Source organism: Arctopsyche grandis, chromosome 3 (assembly GCF_051622035.1).
Source record: "Arctopsyche grandis isolate Sample6627 chromosome 3, ASM5162203v2, whole genome shotgun sequence".
Taxonomy (NCBI): domain Eukaryota; kingdom Metazoa; phylum Arthropoda; class Insecta; order Trichoptera; family Hydropsychidae; genus Arctopsyche; species Arctopsyche grandis.
In genome coordinates this window covers 25370272-25385268 of record NC_135357.1, presented here as the reverse complement: position 1 = coordinate 25385268, position 14997 = coordinate 25370272, and the positions used below count along the sequence as shown (strand labels likewise).

At 36.6% G+C, this 14997-nt stretch overlaps 1 protein-coding gene across 1 annotated transcript; it reads left to right on the top strand.

The window, feature by feature from the left end:
- Positions 1–290: 290 nt before the first annotated feature.
- On the top strand, positions 291–6511 carry LOC143923161 (uncharacterized). The gene is made up of 7 exons (XM_077446705.1): positions 291–375; positions 449–522; positions 585–661; positions 4366–4484; positions 5800–5958; positions 6055–6273; positions 6349–6511. The coding sequence occupies exons 1-7, from the start codon at positions 349–351 to the stop codon at positions 6484–6486; spliced, it is 813 nt and encodes a 270-aa protein (XP_077302831.1). The 5' UTR covers positions 291–348; the 3' UTR covers positions 6487–6511.
- Positions 6512–14997: the final 8486 nt, after the last annotated feature.

Below are 14997 nucleotides of genomic sequence, written 5' to 3'. Positions count from 1 at the left end.
ACGTAACGAACAGGGTAGGTAGGCAATTCATATGCTTACATACGAATTGCCTTGCCTTACACTTGTTCTACGTTATCAAAATCACTTCAATTTTTTAAATTACGATTAAATATTTTAATGGGTAAGGCTCTAATACCGAAACAGTAATTTTTATAGTTTCTTTACTGAAATAAATAATACGTACAGTTGAGCATACACTATTGAAACATTGGGTAAATATGGAAAGGTGTTATTGATGACAGTTCTAAGCCTATCCATATATAAAACGATAGACTATTATTTTTGCACTTCAATACTCTTCACTTGATAGGAGTGAAGGCAGTGTCATATAGGTTTAAGAATTTTACAATGGCATTCAAAGTGTTTTATATATCTGTAAGAATACATTTTATATATTATATAGTGTTTCTAATCGATATTGTGACATTAAATATTAATTTGTTTCCAGATTTTATTTTGCACGTTGTATGGAATAGCATCGAGTGAGACTAAAGAGTCGTATTGTTTCGAGCTAGCTCCAACGTTAGTATATATTTTTAAATTAATTTTTAGTTTCGTTCACTTAATAATAAATATATTTTTAGTGAAATTATAAAAGGCTTATGGAGTTCTCCAAAGAGACTACCTACGGTAATGGATGAATTAAGGGACACTATAACAGGCTTGGAGTTCGGTCTTTCGTGTCATGCGGGGAAGACGTGCTTCTGCGTTCTTCCCGCTATTACTCGCTTAAACCCGGCTATTGCACGAAATTTAATCTAAAAATTTAACCATCTAATCACTTATTTTACTAATTGCATCCTAGTATAATTTAAGTGTAAAAATAAACAGACGATCGGCCGTTAACAGCGTTTTTAATATCAGTGATTGCGAAAAATTTTGTGTTAATTTTGTGTCAGTTACAAAAGCGTATACGAACGAGAAACATCTCCCTACCTGAATACAAAAAAAATAAGGGTCGCCAGTCAAAATTCGGTCCCACAGAAGCAATAAATCTTCCACATAATTGCTTTCAGACAAAAATTTTTAACGAACTTTACTTAATAGAATAATAGCAAACAGAAACGGTGTTTCCCAACTGTCTAATAGTTCTTTTTCATATTTAATTTATATTAAAGTAATTCGTGTAATTTTATATTCTTTACTAAATTTATTATTAAAATATTAAATTGCAAACCGCACTCACATATATAAATCCGTTGTCTCCAAAGAGGCGTCTCACGATAAAGATCTGTAAAAAAGTAGTATAACAATTGCTAATCTATTATTATCATAACTAACTACTTTCACTTACAAAGTAACCCTGTTAAATGGCATGTAATAACTCATAAGTGATCCAAGTGATACCTAGGATGACTATCTGTCAAAGCTGACCACAGAGAAGAGTCTATGGCGGTAAGAACTCACTCCTTGAATGGAAATCTCTCTCAAGTACCGCCTTTTTCTCAACACATCTTGGATAAATGCGAGAAAAATAATATCCAAACCTCCAACAAGGTAAGAGTGACGATGGATGATAGCTTAGCTAATAGAAACCTGTATTTAGCCACGTACAATGTAAGAACGTTATCGAGTGAAGGAAGTGTGCTTGCATTAGAGAATGAATTAGAAAATATCAAATGGGATATAATAGGACTTAGTGAAGTAAGACGAAAACAGCAAAACCAAATAATCCTAAAAAGTGGTAACTGTCTCTACTGGAGAGGGCTACCAAATGGTAGAATAGGAGGAGTAGGGTTTCTTATCAATAAGAGAATAGAAAGAAATATTATAGAAATAAGCGACATATCGGAACGTATATGCTATATAGTATTAAGAATCTCGAGCAGGTACACTTGTCAAATCTTCCAAGTGTACGCCCCCACATCTAGCCACCCAGACGAGGAAATAGAAGACTTCTACGAAAAAATACAGGACGCATACGATAATAGCCGTCACCACTTTAAAATAATCATGGGCGACTTTAACGCAAAAATAGGACAAAAGGCAAATACTGAAAGAGCAGTAGGCAATTTTGGTACCGGCCAAAGAAACGACAGAGGCGATCGCCTCATAGAATTCGCAGAACACAACAGGCTCTTTATCACTAATTCATTTTTCAGGAAAAACACCAACAATAAGTGGACTTGGGAGAGTCCTAAAGGAGACAGAAACGAGATCGATTTCATCCTAACAAATGCCCTGCACTCCGTTAAAGACGTTAGTGTTTTAAGTAAAGTAGATATAGGTAGCGATCACAGATTAGTCCGTGCCAAGATGGCCATTAATATAAATTGCGAACGTAGGAAATTAATAAAAGGATGCAGTAACTCTCCAGATTTCGCTCAACTAAGGTCTAGGAAAAAGGAATTCGAACTCGAACTTGGAAATCGATACGGGAAATTAAACCCAGAAGCAGACATCGAGGAATTGAACACTGTAATTAGTTCGGTTCTAACCTCAACAGGTAAGAAATTAGGTGGATTCAGGAAACAGATTAAATTAAGCAAAATTTCAGCGGAAACAAAAAACCTAATTAAGCATAAAAGGAATTTAGATAGGGATAATAATAAGCAAGAATACAATCTAGTAAATAAGGAAATTAAAAAGAGAATAGCCAGGGATGTCAGGGATTTTAACAGCAAGCTAATAGAAAATACCATTAAGAATAACCGTAGCCTGAAAAAGTGCAAACAGGATCTTTTCTTAGGCAAAAACCAAATGATCGCAATCAGATCAGAGAGCGGAGTAATAATTAGGAATAGAGAAGAAATCATAGACAGAGTTTACACGTTCTATGCAAAACTATACGAGAACGACAACGGCCAATTCCCCGCTCTGGAATCGACACACGGCCAAAGGGTTCCTGCAGTATTGCCTAGCGAAGTAGAGGCCGCGCTAAAAACTGCAAAGAACGGTAAATCCCCAGGGGAAGATAATATTCCCATTGACTTACTAAAATGTGGCGGCCCCCCCCTAATTAATATCTTAGCTAGGCTTTTCAGCAAATGCATCCAGAACCAAGCTATACCAGAAGGATGGAATAACGCAACTATCATTTTAATACACAAAAAAGGCGACAAAAGCGATATCAAGAACTACCGACCCATTAGTCTACTTTCAGCGGTCTACAAGCTCTTCACGAAGGTTATTACAGAAAGGCTGAAGAATATCCTCGACGAGAACCAACCTGTAGAGCAGGCAGGGTTTAGGGCAAATTTCAGCACAATGGACCACCTCCAAGTAGTTGGCGAACTAATCGAGCGCGCCAACGAATATCAACGGCCATTGTGCCTAGGTTTCGTCGATTATGAGAAAGCCTTCGATACAGTTAGTCATAATGCAGTACTTAACGCTCTAAAAACACAGGGAGTGCCGGAAACCTATGTGGGACTGTTAGCTGCAATATATAAGAATGCCACAGCTTCGGTTAAAATTTTTTCAGGTACAGATAGATTTAGCATAGGAAAAGGAGTAAGACAAGGAGATACAATCTCGCCCAAGTTATTCAATGCGGTGCTTGAGGGAGTTTTCAGGAAATTGGATTGGGATACAGCCGGAGTAAGCATCAATGGTCGCTTTTTGAGTCACCTTCGGTTCGCAGACGATATAGTTTTAGTAGCTCGTGATTCAGCTGACCTACTTATCAGACTAACACAGCTGGACAGGGAAAGTAGAAAAGTAGGATTAAAAATTAACGTAGATAAGACTAAACTAATGTTCAATAGTTATTGCATGCCTGATAGCATCCCCTTAGATGATAAACCAGTAGAAGTAGTAAATAATTATTTATATTTAGGTCAAATAATTGACATGTCTGGTAGTAAAAATGAAGAGATAAAGAGACGTATGAAATTAGGGTGGAGTGCATTTGGACGGATGAATGCTGTTTTTAAATCAAAAATGCCACTCTGCCTGAAGAAAAGGATCTTTGATCAATGCGTTTTGCCAGTGATGACGTATGGATGTGAAACTTGGACACTGAACGCCAAGATGCAAAATAAAATCCAATGCACTCAAAGAAGTATGGAACGCTGTATGCTTGGCATAACGAGGAAAGACAGGAAGCGGAACACGTGGGTGAGAAATATGACAAGGGTAGTGGACATAGTGGATAGAGTGAAGAGATTGAAATGGCAATGGGCGGGTCACGTAGCTAGGAGGATGGACGAAAGGTGGACAAAAGAAGTGCTTGAATGGTACCCGAGAGAAGGCAAAAGAGTAAAAGGAAGACCGCAAGGAAGATGGGTGAACGAAATTAGGAAAATGTGCGGAATGAGATGGATGAGTGTTGCGCAAAACAGAGACGAGTGGAAGCGTGTTGGAGAGGCCTTCATCCAGCAGTGGATGGCGAATGGCTGTAAATGATGATGATGATGATAACAGGCTTGTTATATACCGCAGATGACGATGAACTTGCATATATGACAATACTTTCTCTGTGGGCAAATGACAGATTGATGGGATTCGATCCTGAGATTCCGCAATCTTATATTTATGCTCAAGTAAGTGAATTTTAATAGTATATATAGAAACATACGGTATTACAATATTATATAACTAGCTGTATTACCCGGCTTCGCTCAGTATTTATAATATAAACCGCTTAAACATGACTAAGCTAATAGTAAACATTTAATTAAAAAATAAAATAAAATAAAATAAAATAAAATAAAAAATAAAATAAAAAATAAATCAATTATTTTTTTGCCTTCTAGGGCTTCGCCCTCGGCGCCCCCCTGAGCCTTTGCCTTCTAAGGCTTCGCCCCTCCACGCCCCCATGAGCAATTGCCGTTTAGGGCTTCGCCCCCATGATCAGTTGCCTTTTAGGGCTTCGCCCCTCCGCGCCCCCATGATTAAATGCCGTCTAGGGCTTCGCCCCCATTAGTTAATGCCTTTTAGGGCTTCGCCCCTCCGCGCCCCCATGATAAAATGCCGTCTAAGGCTTCGCCCCCCTTAGGTTATGCCTATTAGGGCTTCGCCCCTCCGCGCACCCATGATTGAATGCCGTCTAGGGCTTCGCCCCCCTTAGTTTATGCCTTTTAGGGCTTCGCTCCTCCGCGCACCCATGATTGAATGCCGTCTAGGGCTTCGCCCCCCTTAGTTTATGCCTTTTAGGGCTTCGCCCCTCCGCGCCCCCATGATTTAATGCCGTCTAGGGCTTCGCCCCCCTTAGTTAATGCCTATTAGGGCTTCGCCCCTCCGCGCCCCCATGATTGAATGCCGTCTAGGGCTTCGTCTCCCTTAGTTAATGCCTTTTAGGGCTTCTAGGTCCCCATGATTAATTCCCCAGGCTTTTAGGTCCCCATGATTAATTGCCGTCTAGGGCTTCGCCCCCCTTAGTTTATGCCTTTTAGGGCTTCACCCCTCCGCGCCCCCATGATTAAATGCCGTCTAGGGCTTCGCCCCCCTTAGTTAATGCCTTTTAGGACTTCGCCCCTCCGCGTCCCCATGATTAATTGCCGTCTAGGGCTTCGCCCCCGTTAGTTTATGCCTTTTAGGGCTTCGCCCCTCCGCGCCCCCATGATTGAATGCCTTTTCCTCGATGATTATGAATACGTTATTTAATTCAGATTGATCGTCACCTGTGAGAATTTGCTAATTTATCTATCTTTATTATCATGACGGTTCCAATATAATCGAAACTCCCCCTCCCTTCTCTCGAAAATTCGGCTAGTTCAAATTTGTTGATTGTTGCAAGCAATACATATGCTTTGTGGTTTATAATTAATATCCATTTATTGTATTTCTGGATTTAAGTTGATCTATCATGTCACTATGGCATATATGAAAAAAATAGCAATTAATGTATATTTTTAGATGATAAATGAAACAGTTGCGAAACTAGAAGGAAAAATCGATCGAGAATCCCAATCAACTTTTACCGATTTTCGTGATTTATGCATCGGTGCTACTGACAATAGTATCGATATCGGATTGAGAGCTGCTGGCTGTCCATCAAAAAAATCAAAAGTTAATGTAATGTAATGTTAATGTAATGTATTCAATAAGTTACTCATTTAATATAAATTGTTCGTTTAAAATATATAATAAAACCTTTGTATTATATTACAGTATCCAGAAATGACGTTCTCAATTAGTAAAAATACCGTCAACAAATGCTGTAAAAACGTTAAAGATTCTATACCGGAAAGGCTTCAAAATGTAATCAAGCGATTAATAAATTCTAAAGATGGCCACGAAAAAGTTGTAGGACTAGGGGCAATCGCATCCGCCACGGGATCTAGCCTTGATTTCTTTTCAAAAATACAAAGCAGTCCTACGTTCCTTAAGGTAAGCTACAAATATTCACAATATATATTTGTGGAATTATCATGATGTTTGCTAATTATTAAAAAATTTTCATAGATGATTCAATTGAAGGCTTGTAATAGGCAAATACCCGCAGAGTGCTGCGCAACACGTGAAAACCTGCTAAAATCATACGCCAAAAAATTGAACTCGGCCTCAAAAAAAGTGGTAGACGACATGATAAATAATCGATAAAATAAAGATAATCGTTCTAACTATAATAAACCCTTTTTGATTTCGTAATGGGCTATGAACGTAATACATATATATATATATATATATATATATATATATATATATATATATATATATATATATATATATATATATATATATATATATATAAATGTAGGAATAATTTTTAAACGAGCCGAGCCGTATGTGTGGTTGGTCAAACTGCTAGGGATAAAGTATGTGTATGCATGAGAGACCGGATGCGTGTTGTTATGGTCACTTGTTGGAGAACAAGCCCGACGACATCATGTTACAATAAATACTTCTGACTTAATCTGCGCGTTTCGCTTGGAATCCTTCACATCCGGATCCTATATTTAGGGGCTCGTCCGGGATGCCCGAAGACATTCCAGTGACAGCCAGAAGCGGTCAGACGACGACGCGGAATTGTGACAGTTGAGGTTAAGGACGCGCGATGACAGCTATAACGCGTACGAGCATAAAGACGAAGCCCATGACGTGGGTGACGTCACGACAGCGAACACGCCACACCACGATGATGATATCCAAGACGACAACGCCATTGGCAGCGTCAGTTGTACGTCGGCTAACTGTCGTGGAGATGCAGAGGTTCGCGGACATAGACGAGGATGAAGAGAAAGAAGAAGACGAAGTGCCATATTTTGATAGAGACAAATTCGAGACATACGCGCCACGGTTTAAGGGGATCGGCGGTGTGCCAATCAGCCAGTGGATTGTGCGCATGGAAGAATTTGCGAAGTTCTTCCACTGGACGCCCCTGCAGCAAATGGTCTACGGGAGAGTATATTGCGTAGGAACAGCGAGAATGTTCCTGGATTCAGAAGGGATAATTAGATCATGGACTATCTTGAAGCAGAAGCTGATAGAAGAGTTCCAGTGGGATGATGAAGAGCTCGTCTTTGGAGAACGAGAAATGCTTGCTAAAGCAGAGCCCATTGACTCCGATTCAAGTGGGGCCGGTGAAGCACCAAAGATGTCAAATGGTACACAGCCTGCAGCATCGCCGTCTCAAACTACTTTAGACACTTCTTCAGTGCGACTAGACACGGGTGAAAAAGATATGACTAAATTACAAGAAGAAATAAGAGAACCGGTCAGTATTCCAACACAAGAGGACGGTGTGGACACGGGTGAAAAAGATATGACTAAATTACAAGAAGAAATAAGAGAACTCATTGTTTCCAATAATGAAGAGGACGATGCGAACATGGCTGATGCAGGTGTGAACCTGGCTGATGGAAGTATGGACGGTGATGGTTTGCAAAGAAGAAGACTTTTGGATTACGGAGACATACCATCTTCAAATACAGATGAACCACCCGATGATCAATTTGGAAAAGGATCTAAGGATTATAGTCATTTGAAGAATTCTGAAGATGAGAATAAAGAAAAGGAGAAACATAAAGACAAAGAGAAAGATATGGCTAAATCACAAGGAGGAATAAGAGACCCAATCAAAATTTCAACACCAAATGACACTGTATTCACTTTCAAGCTCGGTCGTAGTCGGATTGATGTTACTTCAATGGAAAAGAAAATAGGACCGTGGATTGAGAAAAGACTTATTGGATGTATCAGTGAGCCAGAACCAATATGTGTTGACTTCATTTATGGTAAATTACTAGCAGGAAATCTGTGGGGTGACGGCGGGTTCGTCGGACGGTCACGGAGAATCGCCGCGGGCATTGGATAGTATTTAAGTTGTACCGATGGAAGTGAAGTGTGTGTGAGTGAATTAGAGAATAAGTGAAATACCTGGAGGGGTTTTAGTTAAGCCTTACTTGTAATTTGATGATTGAAAGGTGTAATGTTTTATTGCTTATTCAAGTATTTTTTGGGAAGTACTTTGTACATTGAATAATGTTTTAATTTGGTTACATGCTTAGAAGAATATAAGATAACTGTATTGAAATGTAATTCTAGTAATGTTTTAAAATGTGATTGTTTCCGATGTAAAAATTTAACTTCTGTCATTGTAAAGGTATTGATTTTAATGTTTTATTGCTAATTCTAGTAATGTTTTAAAATTTGATTGTTTCCGATGTAAAGATTTAACTTGTCATTGTAAAGGTATTGATTTTAATGTGTTGTATTTCTTGTAATAATTTTAAATTGTAATTGTGATACCTTTCTGTTTTGTATTGCTTGAAATAATTTTAAATTGTAAATGTGATGATTTATGTGTAACTTTATTGAAGATTGAATTGTGTTGAAATGTAAAAATTGATTTGTAGTGGAATGTGTAACGATTAATTTGTTATAATTGTAATTGTTATGTAAATTGTAAAATGATTGATGTATAAGTGTATTGAAATGTAATTGTGATGATGATTGTAATTGTGATGATGATTGTAATTGTGATGATGATTGTAATTGTGATGATGATTGTAATTGTGATGATGATTGTAATTGTGATGATGATTGTAATTGTGATGTAAATTGTAATTGTGACAATTGAAAGCATGCTTAGAAGAATATAAGATGATTTTATGGAATGGAAGATTAAACATTGTTGAGGATGATAGAGGAAATGTTTTAAAATAATGTAAGATGATACATTGTATAGAGTGGAAGATGAAATGTAAAAGAATATGAGATGAAATGCTGTAAAAATATAAAAGACGAATAATGTCATCCGAAGGCGAATGACAGTCAGGAATGACCGAATGTAGGAATGATTTTTAAACGAGCCGAGCCGTAAGTGTGGTTGGTCAAACTGCTAGGGATAAAGTATGTGTGTGGTATGCATGGGACAGACCGGATGCGTGTTGTTATGGTCACTTGTTGGAGAACAGGCCGGACGACATGTTATAATAAATACTTCTGACTTAATCTGCGCGTATCATTTGGAATCCTTCACATCCGGATCCTATATTTGGGGGCCTTGTCCGGGATGCCCGAAGACATTCCAGTGACAGCCAGGAGCGGTCAGACGACGACGCGGAATTGTGACAGTTGAGGTTAAGGACGCGCGATGACAGCTATAACGCGTACGAGCATAAAGACGAAGCCCATGACGTGGGTGACGTCACGACAGCGAACACGCCACACCACGATGATGATATCCAAGACGACAACGCCATTGGCAGCGTCAGTTGTACGTCGGCTAACTGTCGTGGAGATGAAAAGTTTCGCGGACTTAGACGAAGATGATGACAACGAGGATGAAGAGGAAGAAGAAGACGAAGTGCCATATTTCGATAGAGACAAATTCGAGACTTACGCGCCACGGTTTAAGGGGATCGGCGGTGTGCCAATCAGCCAGTGGATTGAGCGCATGGAAGAATTTGCGAAGTTCTTCCACTGGACGCATATATATATATATATATATATATATATATATATATATATATATATATATATATATATATATATATATATATATATATATATATATATATATATATATATATATATATATATATATATATATATATATATATATATATATAAATATATATATATATATATATATATATATATATATATATATATATATATATATATATATATATATATATATATATATATATAAATATATATATATATATATATATATATATATATATATATATATATATATATATATATATTTATATATATAATACTAAATATATAATATATATATATTTATATATATACATATATATATATATATATATATATATATATATATATATATATATATATATATATATATATATAATACTAAAATGTGGCGGCCCCCCCCTAATTAATATCTTAGCTAGGCTTTTCAGCAAATGCATCCAGAACCAAGCTATACCAGAAGGATGGAATAACGCAACTATCATTTTAATACACAAAAAAGGCGACAAAAGCGATATCAAGAACAACCGACCCATTAGTTTACTTTCGGCGGTCTACAAGCTCTTCACGAAGGTTATTACAGAAAGGCTGAAGAATATCCTCGCCGAGAACCAACCTATAGAGCAGGCAGGGTTTAAGGCAAATTTCAGCACAATGGACCACCTCCAAGTAGTTGGCGAAGTAATCGAGCGCGCCAACGAATATCAACGGCCATTGTGCCTAGGTTTCGTCGATTATGAGAAAGCCTTCGATACAGTTAGTCATAATGCAGTACTTAACGCTCTACAAACACAGGGAGTGCCGGAACCCTATGTGGGACTGTTAGCTGCAATATATAAGAATGCCACAGCTTCGGTTAAAAAATTTTCAGGTACAGATAGATTTAGCATAGGAATAGGAGTAAGACAAGGAGATGCAATCTCGCCCAAGTTATTCAATGCGGTGCTTGAGGGAGTTTTCAGGAACTTGGATTGGGATACAGCCGGAGTAAGCATCAATGGTCGCTTCTTGAGTCACCTTCGGTTCGCAGACGATATAGTTTTAGTAGCTCGTGATTCAGCTGACCTACTCATCAGACTAACACAGCTGAACAGGGAAAGTAGAAAAGTAGGATTAAAAATTAACGTAGATAAGACCAAACTAATGTTCAATAGTTATTGCATGCCTGATAGCATCCCCTTAGATGATAAACCAGTAGAAGTAGTAAATAATTATTTATATTTAGGTCAAATAATTGACATGTCTGGTAGTAAAGATGAAGAGATAAAGAGACGTATGAAATTAGGATGGAGTGCATTTGGACGGATGAATGCTGTTTTTAAATCAAAAATGCCACTCTGCCTGAAGAAAAGGATCTTTGATCAATGCGTTTTGCCAGTGATGACGTATGGATGTGAAACTTGGACACTGAACGCCAAGATGCTAAATAAAATCCAATGCACTCAAAGAAGTATGGAACGCTGTATGCTTGGCATAACGAGGAAAGACAGAAAGCGGAACACGTGGGTGAGAAGTATGACAAGGGTAGTGGACATAGTGGATAGAGTGAAGAGATTGAAATGGCAATGGGCGGGTCACGTAGCTAGGAGGATGGACGAAAGGTGGACAAAAGAAGTGCTTGAATGGTACCCGAGAGAAGGCAAAAGAGTAAAAGGAAGACCGCAAGGAAGATGGGTGAACGAAATTAGAAAAATGTGCGGAATGAGATGGATGAGTGTTGCGCAAAACAGAGACGAGTGGCAGCGTGTTGGAGAGGCCTTCATCCAGCAGTGGATGGTGAATGGCTGTAAATGTAAATATATATATATATATATATATTTACTATATATATATATATATAGCGATTAAGAATAAGAAATCTTTACTTGTTGGTAAGCTTAATAAAAAAAAAACCGGTCTACAACTGACAGCTGAGCACGTGCTAAAACTTTTTCACAGCTCAATACAATACAGAATTATCGAACATAAAACCACTTTTTCTGCCCATTTCGCGTGTCTTTCGGATTATATGCGTTTGTCAATATTATAATATAAAACGTTTCTATGGATCATAATCCGAAAATTTCCATTGACAAAATTCGCTTAATTCCCAAAAAAATATATATAAACCCTCTGTCGATACGAAAGTAATGCGATAATTGCTTTATATTTCCGAATTTTCGACAAAAACTGTGCCTTTTTTTAGTTGATTGTGCATTTTGGAGCATTTATCCCCCCCATTTATTATCATCCCTTTTCTTCCCATAATTACGGGCGAATTTGACGTGTGTTTGACGGGTGCAATTTTGATGGGATTTACGCAAAATGTGTGGGGAAACCAAATTATGACATGCATACAAATATGCACTAATAACATATTTTTTTAATACACAAAACATTACATAGAAATGATTTTAAACTACCTACTAAATTTTAGACAACTTCGCACAATTCAACCAAAAAATGTTAAAAGATTAGTAATTTTTAGAATAATTAAACAATGTCCGTAGTAAAGTTGCCTTATATTTTTAATCCTATGTAAAAATTTAAAGTCCAATAAACAAATGAAATTTAAATTATTCATACATATTTTATTTTTTCTTTCTTATTTTAAAATACGAATAATGCAAAATGTCGAATTTATGTAAGTCAATATTTCACTTAAAATATAATACCTTAATTTAATTTTCTTTAGCCGTTATTCATAATTCAAATTCATTGATAGATATTTAAATATTTTATATATAAAACTAAACAATAGGCGAAACAATACAGTTGTTGGCCACTCTGATTATTAAAATAATAATTCCGATTGACTTTAAATTAATGTATAGTTATATTACATTTAATAACGAACAGAATCAATTTCAAATGGCATAAAATATACTAATAAAACATACAACATAATAATATGTATGCATATTATAACATTGCACAATTGCTTACCACAATCTGAAGAATGATGTACAGGTAGATAATTTAGCGCAGAAACATTTTTCATTAAAGTTTTTCCACATAATAAATAAACAAATGAATTTTAAATTATATGAATTCAGATTTTTTTTATTTGAAAATAATATGAACGAAAACTGCCAGATCGGTATTTTACTACATCAATATGTCAATATTTAAAATACAATACTTTGATGAATTCGCTACAATAAAATTGAATGGTATAATTCAAAATATATTGCACAAATTAAACTCACAAAACAAAATTATAAATTTTAAAACATAACGGTAATACTACCGTATGTGAAATTTTACGACAGGCTGGAAATGCCTGACGTGATTGTTGTTTATTCCGATTTCATATCATAATAAAGTGCAATAACTACCTACTGATACGCTGTCTGTAGATGGTACAGATGCACCGTTGCATCGGAAGGGGTGCGCTTCAAACGTGTGCATTTGTTTACATTGTAGCCATCGGCCAGGGGATGAGGGGGTGCATCATCACCATCACCATCACGACCTTTCTTTCGCCATAATCTAATCATACGTGTATCGATGGCAGGGGTATAACAACAATGGTCACGTCAAGGGAGTGCCTTTGTTGTCGTCTGACATCGGTGATCTATTGCTGTCTTGTATACACGTTTTTATTATGATATTTTTGAATTTATATAGTGAGAATGCTATGTGATGATGTTGATTGTGTATATACTTGTAATTTGATTTAATTGATGCTGATAACTCGTCGAAAATCGCTATTTCACAATGTGGTACAATACCTTCATATCGATGCAAACGATCGAAAAGCGCGAGACAGACTGAAACACAGATTAACGACACGTGTACCTTATGCGTGCGCACTGCTCGCATTTACACTAAGCGAAATCTACCCGAAGTCCCGACATACCTACCCTGTATACGTTCTGTGCTTCTGATACTTTAGTTCCGAATTTTTCCGAATTAAATTATTAATAACTCGCCAGTAAGATCCAACTCAATTTTAACAAATACCATTTTCATAATTGCATCTGTGCACATGGAAAGGTTACTCGTCATCTGATGTGCAATTTTTCATTCGTGAAGTCGAGAATTGCGTTTAAAGCAGCCATCCAGTTAATCTGTGGTTCAATCTGTCTGACGCTTTTCGATCGTTTGCACCAAACCTCTTTTATATGCGATATGTAATTCAATTGATGTAGAAAACATTTTTTTATTGTATCAATAGCCACATTTTGAACAATTCTAGTAAAGTTTTCTGTATTGTAATCAATTTATCTGTATTTTATAAATTATAATTTTGTAATTATATATCTATATAAAATCCTAGACTAGCGATTAATTTCCAGCGAACACGCTCTCATACACATCGACAAAACACATGTATTGAAATCAGAAATTTTAAGTAAAGAACACTAAAGCAATTCAAACTCAATATTTCTTGACAAGATACTTGCGAGCATCTATGTACATAGTCAATTAAGTTAATAAAATATTTATGTTTAAAGTTTCGTTTATACAAACATATACAGTTCAAGCCGGTTTCTGCACTTTAACAGGAGTACAAAAATATTCTTGAGTACATTCTACCTATATTTAGACACAATCATATGTTCCGTAATGTGTACGTGACGTATCTGAAACAGCAGTATCTAACACGATATATTCATATTATACAGCAGTATGTACATATTTACATGTCACCGAAACGTATCAGGCAAAACCAGTTTTCTTTGGTCACTGTGGAAATATTCACGCATGACGTGACGTCATAATATTGAATGCACCCGTACTAAAGAAAGTGTTGCCATGCGCATATGAATATTTTCGGAAACGTCATATTGTGATAATATTGATTCGACATACGACGCAAGCAATATTATGCCGTATCGTCGCGCTGTGTGATGTATGTATGTACATATACATACATATGTAACCTGATTTTACCTTCTTATTCTTCTTCTTCTAATGCCAAATCCGAATTCGGACTAAAACAAGTATAGACGTGCCGAAAACGAGTGGTGCTGTATAGCATGAATAGAAACAGTATTTTCCGTGCAGTGTTGCGCCGAGTAGTTGACGTGCAGTGCTGGATAATATAAGTTGACCGATTATTGTCAGACTGACAGATTCTTGTCAATTATGTATTTCCACATAGCTCCTTTAAGCTTCACTTACGATTACAATTCAGGAAAAAATCGTTTTCATACTCTGCCATATTGCTCATTTTGG

What these genes read in the sequence shown, in the direction of transcription:
- LOC143923161 (XM_077446705.1), top strand. Translation starts at nt 349, where the DNA reads ATGGCATTCAAAGTGTTTTATATATCT. An exon ending in TGTTTCGAGCTAGCTCCAAC is followed by an intron (nt 523 to 584) that starts GTTAGTATATAT and finishes ATATATTTTTAG; the next exon opens with TGAAATTATAAAAGGCTTAT. An exon ending in CAAAAAAATCAAAAGTTAAT is followed by an intron (nt 5,959 to 6,054) that starts GTAATGTAATGT and finishes ATTATATTACAG; the next exon opens with TATCCAGAAATGACGTTCTC.